The following is a 20,712-nucleotide window of genomic DNA, read 5'->3' as shown; positions in this document are numbered from 1 at the left end:
CAGCAAGCAGGAAAATTTAAATAGGTATAATGTACAAAGCAGGGATCCCAAAAAATTAACTGGGTCAGGAAAATAACCAGAAGATTGTCAAAGTGTGTATTGTGAAAATCCTGAGCACCCACAAAAAAATTGCTTTAGATTCCTCTGTCTGTGGCATTCTAAGATCATTACCAGTTTCCTGTCAGGTGTGAGATTCCTGTGTATATATTCATGTCAGGACTAAGAATTCTAATTGTATTATTAAACCCAGAAATGCACCAGCTGTATTGCAATGTATTTGCACATTGTATTCTTAAAAAAAATAATATCAGAAAGTAAAAATATGGGCTTTTTGTATGTGTAAGAAATGCCTATGGATTTCAAAGAATATTTGACTTTTTACTTGCTTTGGACAACCTCTGACTGCAAAACAAAAAGTAGAGATTAAGAACGTCTCCACTTGCCTGTGTGCGTAAATATACATTTGCTAGATGTACATGTTGAATACAATAAATTTCAGACTTTTTCTTAATAAACTTGATGTTTTATTTGAAAAATATTTTCCTAAAATTCTCTCTTAAAAAGGCTTCATCTTACTCTGTATTCAGAAGTTTATTTCCATCCTTATTTTGAAAAGTGTGGTTTTCTTTTCATGTAGAAACCATAAGTATTCCATATTTTTTGAGAACTCCTGAGAGTTTTTTGAACTGAAACTAATTTTAAAATGTGCCACTTCAATAGAACTGAGGCTCCAGATTGAAGTATATGCTTCAGAACAGTCTCTTTAATCTTTTGTAGTAGGTGGTTGCAATGTTTGCTTTTACATTTATGCTGTTTTGTTCAGAAGCATAACAAAAAAATGTGTTACTGATTTTCACGTGTAAATGCAATATCTTACTGTCTTTGGATTTGTGACACGAGTTTAGATTAAAGAAAGAGTTCTTGAGAGTTTTCTGTGTTCTTAAAAGCAGAGTGTATGTTAAAGGATTTTGCTTAATTACATGGTATAAATACCGAGAAACTTAAGATGCCCCTAATTTTTTTTTTTTAACTGAAGATAGTAAAACCGTGTAGTAACTGCACTACAGAGGGATTTCACAGAAGTGGCAGCAGTATATCTGTTTAAATTTAATGTGGTTATATAATAGATAATAAAGGCTGGCAGCAGTAATTTAAATTTAAACATGAGGAAAGGTTCTGTGTAGTCTCAGGGAAAAGATTTGGATTTCATCACAGGCATATAAATGTCAGTTTCTGTCATCCAGGATGGGAAGTTGATACTAGTGCATGTTGAGAGAGTGGAAAAAATATATGTAAAAATATAATACGATTGCTGAAAAGAGTGATGGTACATATTCAAAGACACAATTTTTACTCTTATGTCAGAATATCAAGAATATGAGGCTGTATAACAGCAATAAAATTATAATCGTGTCTGGTTTATATCTAAGGAGATATTCAAAATCATAGAATTATGTGGTTTTGAAAGAAGTTGACTAAGACAATATATCAGAGTGGGTAAAATTTATGCATGGTTTTTCAGAAGTCAGTTATTCTGATTAATTTTTTTCTCTAAAGAAAAGAACAATTATTTTTTTATAAAAAGCACAGGGTTTTTTTATTATTTCACAAAGTAATTCCTAGAGCTTGTTGAATATTGAAGTTAACTGTTTAGTAGCATTATTCAAGAATACTATTTTGGTTTTTACTATTAATATAACATTTAAATAAATAATGGCTGGATTGAAATATAATAGCTAAGAGTGACCAAACATACTCGAGGGAAATAATTGCTGTCTTGAGCCTTTAAAAACACCACACACTTGCATGCATTATTGAGAAATGGATACAAAATTTCACAGAAAAATGGTGATGAGCAAGCCAGAAGTATGTACAATGGCTTACTAATGAGGATACAGTAAAAACACCTTCCAGAACAATTTTGATTTTGGTTGCTTATTCATTAGGGAATAGTAAGATAATCAGGCCTGCTTTTATGGGGCTTCAAGGACAGAAACAGATAAATTTAAATAATTTAATGTATTAACATTTGGTGAATTTGATAATAAAGCTTCAATGCATTTTGCAGGTATTTATGATGTAGTTAAAAAGGGAAGAGAATTGTATTGAGAGACAGTGTTTGAAAGATTGTTGCTTTACTGAATTCCTTTTTATGATAGCATTAGATAATTTAAGTATTGCCAAATTCTGATGTTGCAAGAATTTTGTATAAAGTTGCTCTTTCACCCAGTACAGTTGTGAATCCTATTTTGCAAGCATATATGACTCTTATTTCTATGGGAAGTAAAAGTATGAAGGCCATCTCTCCCAGGATATGTAAACATAACTTTTTTGAGATTCCCTTATTGGAGAGGTCTACCCACACTCTGAAGATAAGATTATATAACTTAAAAAATTTATTTTAAAAGCTACCACCTCACTAAAAACCATCTGCTACTCCCAATTTCTAGTGCGCACAGTAGTATTTCCCACTGAGAACTGTTGCTGCTGCTACTTTTTTTCATTAGATATTTATAATGGGACATCCAGTACCAAACATCCACTTGGTCAGTGTGGAATTATGTACTTTCCATAAACTGCTTTACAAAAGGATTTCTAAATTCTGTTTAAACATGAGCTAGTGGTTACAAAGAAGCAGAGGGAAACCAACTGGATACAAAATTTTTTCCCTCTTCTTTAGGCTACCTAGTGACGGGTAACCTGTGTTGTGTAGCTATTAAAAAATATTATGTTCTGTATCTGTAGGTTAGGCTATGCTTCAGCACAGTGTTGTGAAAATTTATGTTAGAGGGGTCCTAATAGGAGCTATGTGGAACTCTACACAGAATAATTTGCCTGGTATCATGCTTCACAGCTGACTAAATTACCCTGCAGCTCCCTGCTGCTGTGATTTCGGGTAGAAGGATTGCTAGCCAATCCTCCGGTGAGCTGCACAGACCTACCCTGTGAGAAAGCCAGTGCTTGTTTAAGAATATAAAATCTCAAAACATGACAACACTTAGTATGATTTAAACTACGTGGAGTTAAGGATAACTAGGGGAATGTGCTGGCCAAACCACGAGTTCATTTAATCTGCATTAAAAAGTACCTGCTCTTTTTTCCACTAGAATGATTTTCTGGAAAATTTAAGCAGTCTGTGCAATTATGTGTGTGTGGCAATTTCCTTGACTATCAGGTACTAGCAGGAAAATAGCTTACAGACAAATGCATCTCTCTGAATGCTGTTATGCGTTTAGCTTGCAGTGGTGAAGCCTAAAGGTATCTAATCCTTTTGCTCCAGTCTGTCGCATTGTTTACACCGTGTAAAACCCTGTATTGCTTTTTTGCAGAATATGTGCTCTAGACACAGGCATTTTCTCTTATTGGCTGAGTTTATGCTTCCATTTATTCTTAGATGGTAAAATCTGATAGAGTAGCAAAGAACAAATGCTTTGTGCACACCCTTCATAATTTGCAATATTTCAGGCTTGTTCTTTCTTCAAGCTTTCCTTTTCCTGACTAAGTGATCTTAGCATTTTCTTATTTTGTATGTAAGTCTTTCCATGCTGCCAAGCACTTTCACTTGCCCTGCTATGGACCCTTTCATCTCAGCTGAATCTTATACATAAGGACCTTGGATATGGGTTTAGAATTTTTTCCATATGAAGTAATTATAATACAAGCTTTTCAGATAAAAGAGCTTGTTTGTGGCTATAAAGCTGCATGTAAATTTGGGGTATTGTGGCAATGATTAGTAAAATTTTGTCTGCTCAAAAATTCTGTTTGATAGCTAGGTTTTATTAACTTGACTACAGTAGATTTTTTTTACAAGAACAATTTCAGTTCAATACTGAGCACATATGTAGAGTCATTTCTGTTTCATTGTACTTAGATGAACACCAAGGATATCTACTAATCTCAGTAGGATTAGCCAACATCTGAGGGCTCTGTCAGAACTGATCCTGAAATCATCTTCCCAATATGAACTATATTTGCTTGCATTAAATATATATTTTTTTATGTTACTCAGTGCTTTAGCGAACCTTCTTTCTCATCTGTGTTTCATGATTTTTTTTAACATCCTTAAGCTGGCTGTGCCATTGTGCCCCTGTTGCCAGTGCTGCACAGCAGAACCCCTTCTCTTTCATTTCTTTTGATACCTTCAGGGTCTGTCGTCCTGGGAGTATTCAGTAGTGTACAACATGGTGCCCATGCTTAAGCTGCAGTCTCCAGATTCATTTGGGACCTTCCAAGAGAGTTTCAGTCACTTCTGGAGAACAGAATGAGAAGATAATGCCATGAGATTTCCACCCAGACAGGTGACTTTTTTAATGTTAACATCAACTCTCTCTTTGTGATATTATTATAAAACCAAATTGTCAGGAACACTAAGTTATTGGTAACCAGAAGTGCTTCCGTCAAGCACTGACCTTCCTTCGAAGTTTGTCAAAAAAAATCTGTCATGGACTCCTGCTCTCCATTTCCCTTGGGTTTCTCCTGTCGTCAGACTGTTCTCCAGTGTTCCAGTCAGAATCACAATTTCAGATTCTCCTTCACAAGAGAACAAAAAGTTCTTTTCATCTTTCTTGGTCTTCTCAAAATACAGTTTCTGCCTCTGTGATTTAGAGCATCACCGGTAGGAATGCTGATACTCCAAAGGTGTGTTGGTTTATCACATTTGAGCAATAGAGTATGAAGCAATGTATGAGGTCTAGAAGGAATATGAAAGACTTTGCTGACTTTTAGGTACAATCAGATTTTAATTTCTGCAACATATTTTTTGCTCTCTGGAAAAACTGCTTTTGGTAGAATATAAGAAGAATGAGCTTAGATGTGTAGAAGATTTGTCTTTCACAGTCATATGTAGATACTTACCTGAGGGAAAAGATAACTGAGTTAATAAGGAAAGAAGGAGAACCTATCCTGCAATCTAAACAAAACCCACATTTTTCTAGAACATTTTAGCTTTTGATGTTTCTTCATTAAGAGATAGGAATTTCTGTAATAATTTAGAACTCTTATCAGCAGGTACCAGGTTGTCAGCAGGTACCAATGCAGGTTTGATTGTTCTTCATAATACATAGTGACCTCAGAATAAATGAGTGTTTTACCTACACATCAAGTTACAAAGAGTAGAGGGGGAAAAAATGAAATATGTATATAACTCAAGTCAACAGTGATTTCATGTCTATTCCATTAGTGTCAGAATTAAGTCATTAAGCTTGGAACTTGCAGTGAAGCCTGATGATTACCATCTGACAGGAAATGCATGAGAAAAGTAAGAACTGTATGGCTATGTCTCAGTTGTTTTCTGTGGTGAGTGGAACAGCATAACTTTATCCCAATGGTATAGCGAGGAGATGGAGCCTGCTAATCCATCAGAGCCATGTGAACTTCTACAGGATCCTAAGGGGTGGGGATTAAATGTGTGGTTTAACTATATTTGATTCAATGATTCTTTTGAAGTTGACTAAGTAGGTGCTTTCTTAGGAGCTGCAGTCTCTCTTTGTTTTCTTTGCTTCTTAGTAAGAGGCATACAAATAATGCTAATGGTAAATAACGCGCCATATTTCACAGGGCAAAATGACCACCCATGACAAGCTAATACAAAATAATGCTCTCCTTAAAAATTGTTTAGTAGCTGAAATTAGAGCATTGGGCAGTTTGTTTAGACTACTTGTTTAATTTCATTTTTATTCTATCCTAATGGCTACAAGCAGATTTGTTTTACAATAGGCATATAAAATAAATTCAGTATTTTTGTCCTTAAGTCTTGAAAGTTGACCATTCATAACATAGAGTTTCATTGTATTCTGTTGACAGATTTTTCCAGCCCCTGTTAATAAGCTCAGCAAGTAGAGAATGAATAGAAAAATATGCTGGGCCAGATTCCTATAGCTCTATAAAATATAATATCTTGAGGAATTCAGATAAGGGCCAGTGCCTGATATTTACTATGCATTAGAAAACTTTGCCCATACATCAAGAGTGTGCTAGAAAAGCACCCCTTAGCTTTTCTGTGACTGTAATATAACTGGAATCGTTGCCTGACTTCAGTGGTCTAAGTTTTTTAAGTGAGATTAGAATCAGAAACCAGATTTACTTACTGTGTTATGTCACATGATGCACGTGTTGCTCCTTACAGCAGATTCTTTATTTTTCCAGAGAAATGTGAATGTTGAATGACTTACACAATTTTTGAATATCAATTTTCATTTCTCTTCTCTTGGCATCTCTCCTTCCTAAACTTACCATAAGTTTCAGTTTAGTGTCATGAGGGAATATCTCAGAAGAGGTTCTTCAATTTTATTTGCTTCAGTAATTATTTGAGATTAAACAATTTGCATTAATACTACCACTATTATTTTTGTTGATATTGGTGCTTTGCCTAATATCTCTGAAATATGGGCTGTTCAGAATCTGCAAAGAAGCAGCCTCAATACTGCCCGTCAAACTTAGACAAAAATCATATTAAAATATAATTACTTTTTTATTGCTATGCAGGTCTTTCTTTTCCATTGTTAATAGTTTCTTACTTATGGGTATTGGAATATTTATTGCCTTGCTTTTGTCTCTGTCAGTGGTGTTTCCTTTATGAAATCTAAGTAATTTTAACAGTTCACAATCGCTTATTTAGTCATTGATACCTCCTAAGAAACACAGTGCTTCACAGGAATTATAGATGAAAGCCTGTTACTGACTGACTTGTTTATCTGTATTTTATAGGAGTTTAAGGCATTATATTATGAATGACTGGAGAAATTTAAATATTAAGTCTTTAGCTACTTAGGAATGTGTCTGGAAAAGAACATAAAGGTGTGCTTGTACTGCAGTGGATCTGAATGTGTGGCGTTCCACAGGCAAAAGGAAACAGGACCTGTGAGCTAGCACAGAAAAAGCACACCCTGCCCTACATCTTCTGGCAGTAGTGGTTATTGAGATGACTGCAGTGACATCACTGGCTTAATTATATAAGACAGGAAAAAGCAGCAACTTGCAGTATGTCAACTTCACACTGGCAGATTTTCCTATTGGCCATAGCAAAGACTTTGCCTTCCTAGAGAAGATGATTTTGAATGCTGCTTCCACATGCCATGTAAATCAGGCTGCATTGAGAGCTGTTCTCCACTTGATAGTATGCTGCATCTCTGATGGGATGTGTGTGTGATCCTTTTCAGCACCTCTAGAGGAGTCTGAGCCATTGCTTGTGCTTCTGAGAACAAAAGGTAGATTTTTCTTTGGCTGATCTTTTCTAGTTAGGCCTTCAACTTCCATAGGCTTCTAAGACATTTCAGTTGTCAACTGTTCTACTGTGTTGTGTTTACATGTTGTTTAGCACTTGGCTGCCAATATGGCAAACTACTAGTAATTTGTTACTGCTGGATCTGTAAATCACATAGCAAAGATGTTTTTCAAAGCTCTTTTGATTGTCCACTCTTAACCAGCATTCACCTTCAGATGGTTAACTCAGTACTGCATTATAGTTCTTTAGATTGCCTTTGTCTATTCAGGTATGATTTTTTTATGTTCTTTCTTAAGGCAACAGTGGCTTAATCGAATAATAACTGCATTTTCATTGACACATTTCTACTGAGAATATGTGTGCTAAATAAAAAACTGTGCGCTGGAGGAGTAATTAAGTGGTGACTTCTGCCTACTCTCTTGCCACCTGATTTTCTCCCTACTTTAATTTCTCTTCCTTCTGCTCTATTTCATGAGAAATAATGTGTTTTCTATAAGTTTCATCATACTGCCACCCACTTACCCACCCTCTCTTTCACAATTTTAAAAAAGGAAAAATACAAGGTTTACAACTGATTTTCATGGCAATTACATAGCACTAAGATTTTCAAATGTTATATGATAACATTCAGATGGTATAGGGCTGTGAAATACAGAGATGGCTCTGTAAATGTTCTCCAAGCAGTCTTTTCTCTGAGACGTTTAAAGCCAAAAGTGGTTGACATTACTTTGAATTATGATTTTTTTCCTTTATGCAAGGGCAAATATTCTGTAGCCTTTAATTCTCTTTAATATTTTTAAATTATTAACACTTCAGTTTTGCTTTTCTGTAGGCTCCTATTCCCTTCATTATCAGTTTCTTCTTTTTCATCTGGTACATGAGTTTTTCAGTGAGTCACATTTTGGAGTGAGTCATGTGCATATTGATTCAGGGAGACGCAAAAGTCTGTCATTAACATGAGAAATTCCATTAACTTAATTGCAACAGTTCTTGTGGTTAAATTTCAAGACTCAAAAATAAAAGTACTGAATTCCTTCCCTTTCTGCACAGCCCATATTTGTGTACAGCCTTCCTTACATACCAACATAGGTCAAATCTGTGGGATGGAAAGGCATTCCTAGAGATGCATTCTCTAGCAGAGTGTCCTTGCAGTCTTTATGACTTCCTGGGTGAATTCTGTTTTAGGGCTTTATGCTGCATGTGCTAAGTTCTTTTTAATGGTAAAGTAAAGCACTTGAAATACTTTGACATTAAACATTTAAAATTAAGTGTGCAAATAGTCTGATTTATTGGTATTAGGTATGTGCTCAAAGTTAGACAAGTATTTATAACACAGGTTCACTTTATTTTAGCTAATGTTAAGAAAGAGAAATTAATTTGGCAGTTCAATCCTGTCCCAAACACATATATTAGAGTGGAGTAAGTTATGGAAGTGCCTATGTTTTGATACATTATAGAGAAGTAGCTTAATCCATAGATTAAACAAAAAACTTGTATTAAATCACAGAATTCACTGAGTTGGAAGGGGCCCACAAGGATCATCAAGTCCAATTCCTGGCCCTGCAGAGAGACATCCAAGACTCACACGCTGTCCCTGAGACTGTTGTCCAAATGCTTCTTGAGCTCTGTCAGGCTGGTGCTGTGACCTCTGTGCTGAGGAGCCTGTGCCAGTGCCCAAACACCCTCTGGGTGCAAGACCTTTTCCTGATGTCCAACCTAAACCTTCCCTGACACAACTTCAGGCCATTTTGTTGGGTCCCGTAACTGATCACTTGAGAAAACAGATCACCTATTAGGTTTTTAAATCCTAAACTTTTGTTTTATGAATGGTTTCATCCTTCTATGAGAGTAGTGCAAAGAATAAGAATCATCTTAATATTTGTTATTTATGCTACATGCAAGGATGAATTAAAATTTCAAATGTATTTCTCCACTTTTCAATACATGTCCAGATGTACTCATTTTATAATCTCATTTTTACTTAAAATTTTGACCTTATTCAGTATGCCCTGTACTTGCCATTCGGTTCCAGGATGTATTTCCTGTATAGTGTCAGATCCTGCTCTGGAGACAGAGTGATTTATTTTGGGGTGCTCATCATGATAGATGTCAATGGTGCCCACTGAGGGGCAGCAGCTACATAACCACATAGTTGTGTATGTATGTTAATTAATCACATTTGCCTAGTTAATGCATCTTGTGTTTGCTACATGTGGTCATTTCACTTGACTCTGCTGGCTTCAAGTGACAGGAATTTCTCCTCGGAATCAGATATCACAGTGATCTTGAGTTCCAAGGGTGTAACTGCTTCAGATGTGGTGTTTCTTTTGGAGCCCCAGTCAGAAAATATCACATGCAGCTGGGCTGATGCGCAGTGGTGTAGAGACCAAGATTCCACATCTGGGACTGCTGGAGCTGGGATTTGCAGGGTACTTAGGCTCATATACCACTGAGAATAGTCACAGAGATTCCCAAGATGGTTCCTGATGTAGCCCAGCATTTGGGCAAACTCACCTTCAGTTTCAGCATAGCCAGCAGATCAGGAGCACAAACTTAGTGACCATCTTGGAGATGTTGAAATGACATGTCTAGCATCCCACAGGGATTAAGGCAGAGGCAGGTGCAGAGTACTCCTGTCCATCATTCTGCTGCTGTAAGTACAAGACTGTCTGTCTTCCTGATACTTCTTTGTAGAATACAGGAGCTGCAGTCAAATTGTACCCACATGCAGAGCAAATGGAAAAGATGCAGACTTGGAACATGTTTGTGAAAGAACAGCAGCAGATGTGCAGTGTAAGGTGAAAGACAAAATAATGAGGATGGGAAACAGAAAATCATTAGTAGGGAGAAGGCCTTGGGGGATGTGGGAAAAGTGTGCCCAGGTTCCCAAAACCCTTCACTGTCTGTGAGACATAGGATGTATGTCATAATTGAGGCTCCTCCTTTACAGGATCCTTACTGAATCTCAGAAGGGCATATTTGCTTAATGCAGGGATGCTGCTGTAGAAAAATAGTAACTGATTGTGTTATATGTTATGCCCTAATGCTCTTTTTTCTTTTGCATACCTCAGGCATTTTCCCCTGAGAGCAGCTTGGGCAGCAGCAGGGGGAGCAGTGAGAGCACAGAACAGTGTCCCAGCTCTTCTGTCCCTGGCTTGACTGCTGCAGCTGCTGGGGACAGCTGTGGCAGAGATAGACCTTCTCGTCCAAATTTATAGAAGAAATTCAGGAACAGTTTCCTGTTCTATTAGTTCTTAGTAATAATAATGTCAAAATAGAATACTAGGTAACAGACCTGTAATTTTGCGCTTTTATTTCACAGTGTAAGGTACATGTCCTTTGGGCCAAGGAGAGTTAGAAGCACATCTTTGGTAGGATGATAGAAAATACATGTTTGCCAAATTATTTCTACAGAATAAATTTCCTACTGTCCTCATTGTTTCAAACTGAGTAGCAGCATTTGGCTTATCAAATGTCTGGTTGCTTTCTGCCTCCCATAAGCAGAACAATATTGCCTTCTGGATTTCATCTTTACTGCTCCATTTAAAAATATTGTTTCCTAACAAAGATAAATGATAAGGTAATGTTCGTGTCTCCAGAGCTATGATGCAATAGCAAACAGTAAATATCCTGTTATTTTGCACCTTTAATAGTTTACTGATGATGTTTGGCTCTAGCAGATACTGTTTGAAAGGGTATATGAAATACTTCTGCAATTGGATGATGATGTGAAAAAGCCAGATACAAGAAGGGAAGGTTTTGATGTTTGCTTTTAGGTTTCACTGGACTAGTTCAGGAAAGTCTCCTATGTATTCCAAAACAAGGGAATTGAGTAATATTTTTCCTAGCAGTGTCTGCTTACAAATGTCAAGGCAGAAAGCAGACCAGTCTTCAGTAAATCCTGAGAAAAAAGGAGGGACTGAAAGGAAATAAGACATCTTTTAAAATTTACTGCATTCCTTAAATAAACTTGTCTAGGTAATAAGGTTATACGTTAGATAGGAGATAGTTAGTATTTGATAAAAAGAAGGCCATACTTAAAGGTATTTATGTATGTTTTATACATGGTGTACAGCCACTGAGCTGTGAACTTGGTGACTGTTAAGATTAAAGCTGCTCTCACCTTCTCTTGTTGTTGACTTTTAAAGTAGAACAGACTTTCTCTGCTTTTTCTTTCTGTATTCATCATTCTCTCTGTTAATAAATATTGCCTTGCTCTCTTAGATTAGGACAGAGATTCCAAGTTATTGTGATAGACAATCTGGTGTGCATACATGTTTTGAGAATAAATAGGCTCTTTATAAAGTGTCCTTCAGTCTAAAGTGTCCTAGCACCCAAATTTTTGCCATTTATGTAGATGGAGGCATGAAAAGGAATGCTTCCATACCTAAATTTTGGAAGACATGATTTAAATACTCATTAAGTATAAAAATGGGAGGTGATATGATAGTCTTAGTAGTGTCTGAAGAAAATTTGTCGTTAGTTGTAGTGGTAGAATGTCCTTATGCTAGATCTTACTACTCTCTCACTGCTGTATCGCTATTATTCTCTCTTTACTCAGAGAAATTACTTTCTTAGCCTTTTAATACTGCAAGCAATGTCTAATACTTGTTTCAGCGTTCCAGTAAAAACCAGAACTTTTAATAAAGCTTTAATTCTCTATTAATATCTTAGTGATTTCTCTACCAAATTTTCCTTTTGCATATCATATCTAATATCATGTAAGGTTTTCTGTCTGTTCCGTTGAGGATACGTGTTGTTTATGCTTGTCTCTTCTAACTTAGGCAGAAGTTCCCTTACTGAAGCTTAGTACTGCAGTTTATATTGGCTTTGCCATTTCATAATGTCTAATTCAATTAATTGAGTAGCTGTGATTTAGACGGCATTTTTAACTACATTTGTTTGGGTTGTTTTAACTCCAAACAGGTATAAATAAGAGGTTCTAAATGGTGCCTTTTTTTCTTTAGTTGACAGAAATATCTTCTACTCTGTTTATTTATTTATTTTCTGGGAAGTGGGCATAAATATCTTTGGTTTTACGAAAACTCTCCCTACAGGGCTGTATCAAGGCTTTCCAGTAGCACACACAGAATTAGATTTTCATGTTCAAAGGACCTCTAAGGAGGCAAAATTAAATTATACAACAGAACAGAAAAATTAGGGACTTCTGGGAAAGAAATGAAGGCTGTGAGAGAGTAACAGGAAACTGTGTGGTCTGGGTTTGGAGTTTTATGGGTTTGTGTCACAGTCTGAGCTCTGTGAATGGATTGTAGATTTTTCTGTATCTCGTTTGCCTCCTCCAGACACATCCCTCTTCCCAGGGTATGCAACCCCAGTCTATCAAATTTGGGGCACTTGTGACCCTTTTCTCTCATGCAGCTATTAACTCCTTCCTTCCTCTTTGCAATTGCAGCTCTCTTCCCCTGCACTAATTCCCACATATCTCCCTCCCACTGCCTGGGAGGAACTGGGCATCTGTCAAGCAGGGATGGGTGAGAAAGGTGATGACAATAACTGTTTCTTCACCCTCCAAATAGACTTTTCCTAATGGTGCCTTTTTAGTGCCTTATTGGTGTCAGAAATCTGTGCAAGTGTAAAAAGAGCTCACCCTGATCTTCAGTAGTCTATAAATTAGTCTATATCATGTTCATACCTGTGTTGTCTAGTTGCATGACAGTATCGGTTTGTTCCAGTCGTGTGCCTAATGAACTCTGGCATTGACTGATCCTTTTTCAAGTGATCAAGAGATCTGACTAGATACTTTCCACTTCCTCTCATTCACATTGACATTAAATTCCTGTGATTCACACTCTATCTTAGGCTATTTATATAAAATACATCTAATGGAAATATACAACTCTCATTCTGCTTGTGTATTTTGGTTTTACTGTTTAATAGATGTTTGGCATGGGGTTTTTTCACTCTGTTCCTGTAATGGCTAAATTCTCATATGCTCCCCCTTCAGTGACTCTATTATAATTCATCTTCTTTTCAGTTGAAAATTTCTCACTTGTGCGTGTGTGTTTTGTACCTTTACAGGGTGCACTGACATTTTTATATGACTTTGTATTCATTCACTTCCATTGGCTTGTAAGGTTACAGCTAATGTGTGTCACCTGCTTTCCTGTGCTGAGCACTGCTGCAGTTCTTTGCTTTTTACTCCAGGGGGCAAGAAATGCTTTATTCTCTGGTACAGCAATTCTGAGATTTAAAATAAAAGTGTAGGGCAGCCACCATGGAAGATGGTGTCATAAATAGAGGGGAAAGACCTCTAGTCTGCTTCCTTTGTCTATGCAAATACCTAGCAATAATAGTCTTTCACGACCTACACTCTGCAGAATTAACCCGATGCTTTTAATAATCAGTGTGAGAATATTGGTTGCTATGGCGACATATTCTGTGGTACTACTAAAGTGTCAAAATAACCTAATGAAATACCATGCTAAGAATGTTTTAGAAATTGACTTCTCAAATAAAAAGTAAATAAATCCACCTAACTTTACAAGATATGGATAGATTCATGAAGTCTGCAACAAGGGAACAACCATTTTCTAACCGAGGGGAATCAGCATAATGGAGTGGGGTATATTGTGTTTCTCATCTTTGATGCATCGGTCGAGATAGAATTTCTAAATATTTTCCCTGCTTAAATTAATGGTATATCAACAACTTTTGTGTAAAGAAGTTAGCACAAGAGTCAAGAGTTGAATGATCCTCAGATGTTACACAATTTGAGTTAGTGCCTGTCTGTGTGGTGCCTTTGCTTCTCCTACAGTTTCCATTAGCTTGTGTTCATCTTTAGAGCTGCTGCTGTTTCTCTACTTATTTTTCTCCCTACTTTTCTTTCACTTCTCTATTCCCTTCCTTGCAGCAGACTCCATGCATTTCTTTATTCTATTGGCTAAAATAATCTGCAATTAGGTGTTGGGTTTTTTAAGATGATTTTTACATGGACCCCATAGCAGCGCTTTAGACTTAATGTTACCATCAGATTGATAGCTGTGGTCAGCCATTGTCTCAAACAGTGCTATTTTGGTCCAGCCACTTCTGAAAGAAGTGGTCCTAAACACAGCATTTAGTATCTGGGTATCAGGCAGGCTGCTCAAGCAAATTTAAAGCAGGCTAGAACAGCTATTTCATACACCAATTTAGAATTAGTGTGCGAAAATTGTGAAAATTACTTTTTTTTTTTTTTACTTGTAACAATTTGTGTTGATGTGAGATTTTAAAAATCATTGATTACTGGGTTAACTTTCCTCCTTCTTCTCCTAAGTTTTAAAAATTACCACTGCAATTCAGTTGGAGTGGATTTTCCTGTATAGCAAAATAACATAAATATATGGGAACTGACCACTGTTCCTATTTCTGTCTGTCATAGGAAATTAGGATACTGGTTTAAGCAAAAATCAGCATTTTTCCCTTATCACTCAGATCATTATGTAAGCCACAGTGTTCATAAGTCAGTGATACTTTTCATCCCTTTCAGACTATAAAGCAAAATAATACAGGTCATTTTAAATGCATCTTTTGCCTACAAAATAAGATAACACATTTATTACTGATAAATATAATGCAAAACCTGAAACCTCATCTTTTGACTGATTTAGTAGTTTTTGTCTGCAAAAATATTGGACCTATCCAGGCAAATGTTAGTTTTTATTCTTTGTGGAATATCCTGAGCTTAATGATATTACAGCAAATTTTAAAGTAAAATTAAGTATAAATTGCCAATTTCTTGATAAAAAAGACAATAAATATTTTGTATGTATATAAATATGTTCACTCAATTTTAAAGTATAATCACAGGTAGCTCAATATGCACCTTCCTTAGGAAGTATTTTCATACAACAGTTTAACAGTAGGTACTTTGGATTAAAATAGCAGTTTATCTTTTGGTATTTCTGGATGGGACGCTATTAAGTTCATAAGATAAAAAGTTTCTTTACAATATATATCACTGTGTTTAATTTGAAAGTATTGTTTCTTTATGCACAGAGGCCTTCTTCAATGCGTTTATCACCAAGGGAGGAAGAAGATGATGATACAGCTGAAAATACTTGTGGACCTTCTGGTTTATGGGAGGCACTGACACCTTGTAATGGATGCAGGAACCTCGGATTTCCCATGCTTGCACAGGTATGTGATTCCCTTTTCCTCATAAAACTTAGTAACTATGGAAGAGATGCTTAATCTCTGACTTTACCCTAAGAGTTATTTATAGTCTTCCCTGATTCCCTTCAAAATTGTTACTTTCACTCTTCATTTTAATGTCAAAAGCTGCTTCCAAAATTAAATGCTGAGGTTCAGTCATCCTGCTATAATAATTGTTCACAAGAGTTTAATATGGAGACTGGTGTTTACTACCCCTATTTTAGACAGATAGTTGCTGTGTTGGATAACTTTCTTTTCCATCTGGAAAGAAATTTTGAAGTCGCATAGTTTACTTTGGGATAAGTACTCTATTTTTGACCAGCTTCTAATTAATATAATGACATCTCAGCTACTTTCTTTATAGAATTAATTGAGGACATCATGCATAACTCAACTGATGTAAGAATATAGCCTAAGACTTCTTTTTGAAGATTATGTAAGTTAAAGAAAAAAAATTTCCAAACATTTTCAAATGCTCATCATAATACAGAAGAGAATAAATAAAAGTGGGTAATATATTTGAGTCTAAGTCCCAGCAACTCTCAGAGGAGACCAGTCTACAGTATCTACCAAAGCATTCCAGCAGCTGTGTCCTGAACAAGTGATATTGTATTGCTCCTGAACAGGATGATGCTTATTGCTGCTTCTGGGTCTCCCTTGTTCTCTCCCCCCACCATAAATTAGCACTCTCATTTGTGTAACATTTTTCCTGCACTTTTTTTTTTTTTTTTTTTTTGTAGCATTGAATGAAGACCTGCCAAATTTCTGTTTAGAAATGCCTGGTGTTTTTTCAGTTGCATCCTTACTTGGCACTACATTTAAATAGCTTTGTCAGACTCTTGTGTACCACATTGGAATTCCATATCCTGTCTCCCCACACTTCATACACTGTGGCTTTCATACCGTGACTGTAGGTTTTATTCCCTTTAAGTCTCGTGGGACTTGCACCTGTTTGAAGTCAATGCTGAAGCCTTCCCTGCAGTCAATGGAAACAGGATATGGCAGCTCATGTGCTTGAATAACAATGAGCACTGCCCTGTCTCTTGATAAGGAGCTTTTATATTCCTTTCCCCTTTCAGAGGCTGTTTCCTACTTCGTACTATCCATCATTTTAGACATTTGGCAAAGTGCGGCATTGTCGGAATCATGCTGATTTACAATCGGAGTACTAGTTGCTAATTCCTTATTTTTAAGGATTTGTTTCAAAACATGTTTCTTAAATGGAACTTTTCTTATTTAAATATCACCTGTGGTTTAATGATTGTTAAACTTGCCTATGATGAACATACTTGCCATTTTTATTTCCTAATTTTAGAAAATATTTTTTGTTTTCCTTGTTTCTTCTTTAGGTAAGGTATACATAAAGGGTGCTATAAAATTGAGGGATGCATTTGAAATGTGTAATCAAGTGTGGTTGTTTGGTTGGTTGGTATGTCTTTCCTATTTATAAAGAGAGATTAATTTCAACTATGATGTAGGTTTTAAGATAGTGATTCCTGAATGAGTGTTATTCATTGCACTTAAATTTTAAGCTCAGACTTAGGATATCTCATCCTTCTTACTCTGAGAACAATAATATTTTTAATTATAAGTACAAAAAAGAGTATATTTCTTATGCTTTCATTTATGATATGGCAGATTGCCTTTCTAGATTGCTTCTATCCATAAAAATTCATGACAGAGATAGTTTTGGTCTTTTGTTGATTTCTTTTTATGGGAGAAAGGAAAGAAATTAGGTAGTGAAAAACCTCAAGTCACTAAAAGCCAGTGACTTTGGTTTTTGTAAATTGTTGCCATCAGTGTATATAGTCTTTCAAGCTGTTAGCTAATCTGTTGGATCTTTTGCATTTACTTCAGAAAGCAGCAGAGAACATCTTGTTCTAAGGGTTTGAAAACACAAAGTATATATGTAAGTTTCTGGATTAAGAACAGTATCTGGAATTGGTCTAACAAATTTTATATTGTGTGCAATAGCATTTTTTAGGTAAAAGTACAAAAATATGTTTCTGATACTCATGTCAGTGCACTAACATATCAGAAAGTGCAGAGTTCATCATGAAGAAACAGTGAGATAAGGGATTTGACATGGTGTCTTAAAATTTGTGCTCTCCTAAAGATCCAAAAATAGGGAAAAGGCTCTATCAATTACTCTTGGACTCAAACAAGTTCATTTTTACACTTCTCCTTTAGTTAAAAATAGATTTTACAATAATGTAAATATAGTGTGTTTGCACATCAAAGGTGAACAAACATAAAGATTGATTCTTGCTTTATATCCACAGTCAGAGGCACAATGATAACATGAAATTGAGTTTTAGGTGAGATTATGAAAATGTCCACGTGTGACCTAGTGAGCTAACAGTTTTCAGTATGCCAAAGGCGAGGGCAGTAATGTCCTTGACAAACTTGGTTTCTTTTTTGCAGTTAGGGAAAAAAGCTTGTCTGGAGGTACTTCTGGCATGCAGTGCGTTATTGCTGTCTCTACTGTTCTGGGAAGTGTCATTTTAGAAAGGGCTATTATAGAATGTTCTGTGTAAAATGCTATTTAAGACCTAGCATAGCAGTAATACAGGTGTTCTCAGAACAATCAACTCTCTTTTACAATCTCAAAATTGGTGAAGTACTGTGTGACGGTGTTCACAGGGGTTTTCAGGTGAGGGAAGAGACGAGAATGCTGACTCCATGTTCAGTAGGCTTGATTTCTTATTTTATGATATACATTACATTAAAACTATACTAAAAAGAATAGAAGGAAAAGTTTCATCTCAGAAGGCTAGCTAAGCTAAGAATAGAAAGGAATGAATTATAAAGGTTTGTGTCTTCAGACAGAGAGTCTAAGCTAACTGGGCTGTGATTGGCCATTAATTGTAAACATCTAAGATGGGCCAATCACAGATGCATCTGTTGTACTCCACTGCAGCAGATAACCATTGTTTACATTTTGTTCCTGAAGCCTCACAGCTTTTTAGGAAGAAAAATCCTAAGAAAGGATTTTTAATGAAAAGATGTCTGCGATAGTACTGGAAGAGCTTTATGGAAAAATCTTTGTGCCTTGTAAAAATTTCAGGGGTTTAGACTATACAGCTGGATTTTTGGAGATTGGAATTGAGCCATGTCCTCTTATTTTAGCAGAGAGTCTATTCCATTTGTAGGTTATGATTTAAGGTTAATTTGGGCTGTTGCTTTGTTCTGGAGTTAACCTTTGGTTTAAGGCAAAAATTCAGTACCCACATACATATTCACATTTTCTTGAGAACAGAGCAGCATACTCTGAATGTATGTATATAATTCCACTTTCTTTTTCATGTATAGCATACCTTGAATATTTCTCTGCTAAGAGGCAAACCAGGGCCTGATGTACAGAGATAAATAGAGGGCAGTCTGCAATGTCAGAGAGATGAGTGCTGCAGAGTTCTATATGATCCCGCCAGTATTATCAGTTTAAAGCAAGCAGTTCACACCCCTTAATCTTGACAGTCATGCCAGCATATTTTTTGTAATTATGATATAAAGTAATTGTGATATAAGGTAGGTTTAGCTCTGTCCCATTTAGGATGCTGCTGGGTCAGCTTGCCTGGACTGTGACTTGAATTGTGTTGTATGTACAACTTAAAAATCCTGACAGTGATTCCGTGTGTTTGACATGATGACAGCAAGGAACACCTCATTTGTTACACCTCTGTTACAAAATGAAAATAATATCTGTAAAGAGAGCAGTGCAGTTGCTATGGAAAAATTGAACTTTGGTTCAAAAGCTGTAAGTATGAATCTTCGTGTTGCCAGTCGCTGGGAAGCGTGGCTCTTCACAAAAATATATGGCAAATTTACTTAAATATTTAAATGCTGTGTTTCTAGCTTAGTGTCAAATTTTCATCTTTTAGGAGGGAATGAACTTCTGGGAGACCTTGACATTCTCCTTTAAGACTGATTAACATTCTCTTTATATAACTCTAGGATTCCCAGAGGTAGGAACTCCAGCAACTTTATCATGAGTTCTCCTGTGGAAGAGAGACATTCCCCCCAAAAGGCCTTTTTATTTAGAGGGAGGGAAGAAAAAGTGCACTACTAACTACATTTTTAGGAGATGGGAATTGTGCGTAATAGTTTCTTTATCAATACAGGCTATTGATATTTCTTTATCAATACAGGCTATTTAAGTTTGGAGTTTGATACATCTGTTAATAGGGTGATTTATTTCATGTTTACCTTCCAGAAGGTCATTTTGTCTGTCTGTATGTCTTTGTAGTAAATTTTAAAAAGTAATTTTTAATGGGAAGAGATTTTGTATACTGTTTGTATTATAGAAGCTAGTTACAGTTGTTCTGTAGAAAGCCTGACATTGAAAATCATTATGTTGCAATTATTTTTACGTTTTCAAAGTCAGCTCAGTATACATGAGAGATGAATGGAGTATTTAAGTAAGGAGCTAACTCAGTTTTCACATAGAGATCAAATCTGCTCCTAAAAAGCCCTCCATACTGACCCTCTCTGGAGAGAGGCAGCATGGTTCTTTGTTATCTCTTTCTGGAGAATTTTAATATTGGGAATTTTATTTGGCATTATTTCTTTTCATTTTAACATATTCTTTTGGTTTGAACTCCTTCTATCTTCAATTGCCTCAAAAATTTTCTTGGATTTTAAGGTCAGTGTGATGAATGTTCAAGTAAGTTTTTGAACTGCTATGGTGCAGGGGAGATAGTATAAAAGAGGAAGTATTTCTTCTTTGTTTTTTGATAAAACAGACAAAACCAAAGAACATGTTTTTAATTAAACAATAATGATGAAAATGTTTCATCTTGGTTTTTCAATCCATTAATAACTTTACCTTTCAGTGCATTCAGTGGAAGCAAATTTCAAACTAGACTAGTAAAGAAGCAGATTTGGCTCATTTTACTTAGTGCTGAAATTCTCTAAAATTAGAAACAGAAAGTCTTGTGGCATTATCTAATTTCTATGTTACAGGGGAGGAAACCTGTCTCCTTATTTAGTGATGCTATAGACAAAGTAGGGAAAGCTTTGACCTAAAATATGCCTGAGTATGGATAGCCAGATTGTTATATTATCTGTAATTCTTTTCTCTGGTTTCTAACCTTCAGTGAAAAATATTTTTTTCTTCCTAATTTAGTAGATTAGATTATAAATTTACATAAATGGGAGTACTATGGAAAACTCTACTACCCATAAAAAATATTTCTGTTAAACTCTTGATTTGCAGTGTTGTGTCTTTTGCAGTAAGTTTAAGTCTTATTAGTAATTTCAGGAACACAACACCCACACACTGAAGCAGCTACTGAAAAGTGCAATATGTATTCTGCCTAGAAAGATCCAGCAGGTGATGA

At 35.9% G+C, this 20,712-nt stretch overlaps 1 protein-coding gene across 4 annotated transcripts in view; it reads left to right on the top strand.

Moving 5' to 3' along the window:
- Window positions 1–20,712, top strand: part of ANKS1B (ankyrin repeat and sterile alpha motif domain containing 1B) — a 409,286-nt gene that overhangs the window by 83,632 nt on the left and 304,942 nt on the right. For all 4 annotated transcript variants that reach the window (XM_031057572.1, XM_031057571.1, XM_031057573.1 and 1 more), the window contains one exon: window positions 15,218–15,358. In XM_031057572.1, coding sequence (XP_030913432.1) covers window positions 15,218–15,358 — 141 coding nt within the window. The remainder of the gene's footprint in view (window positions 1–15,217; window positions 15,359–20,712) is intronic.

This window comes from Geospiza fortis, unplaced genomic scaffold (genome assembly GCF_000277835.1).
Source record: "Geospiza fortis unplaced genomic scaffold, GeoFor_1.0 scaffold186, whole genome shotgun sequence".
NCBI classification, from domain to species: domain Eukaryota; kingdom Metazoa; phylum Chordata; class Aves; order Passeriformes; family Thraupidae; genus Geospiza; species Geospiza fortis.
This window is presented reverse-complemented; position numbering and strand designations above follow the sequence as displayed.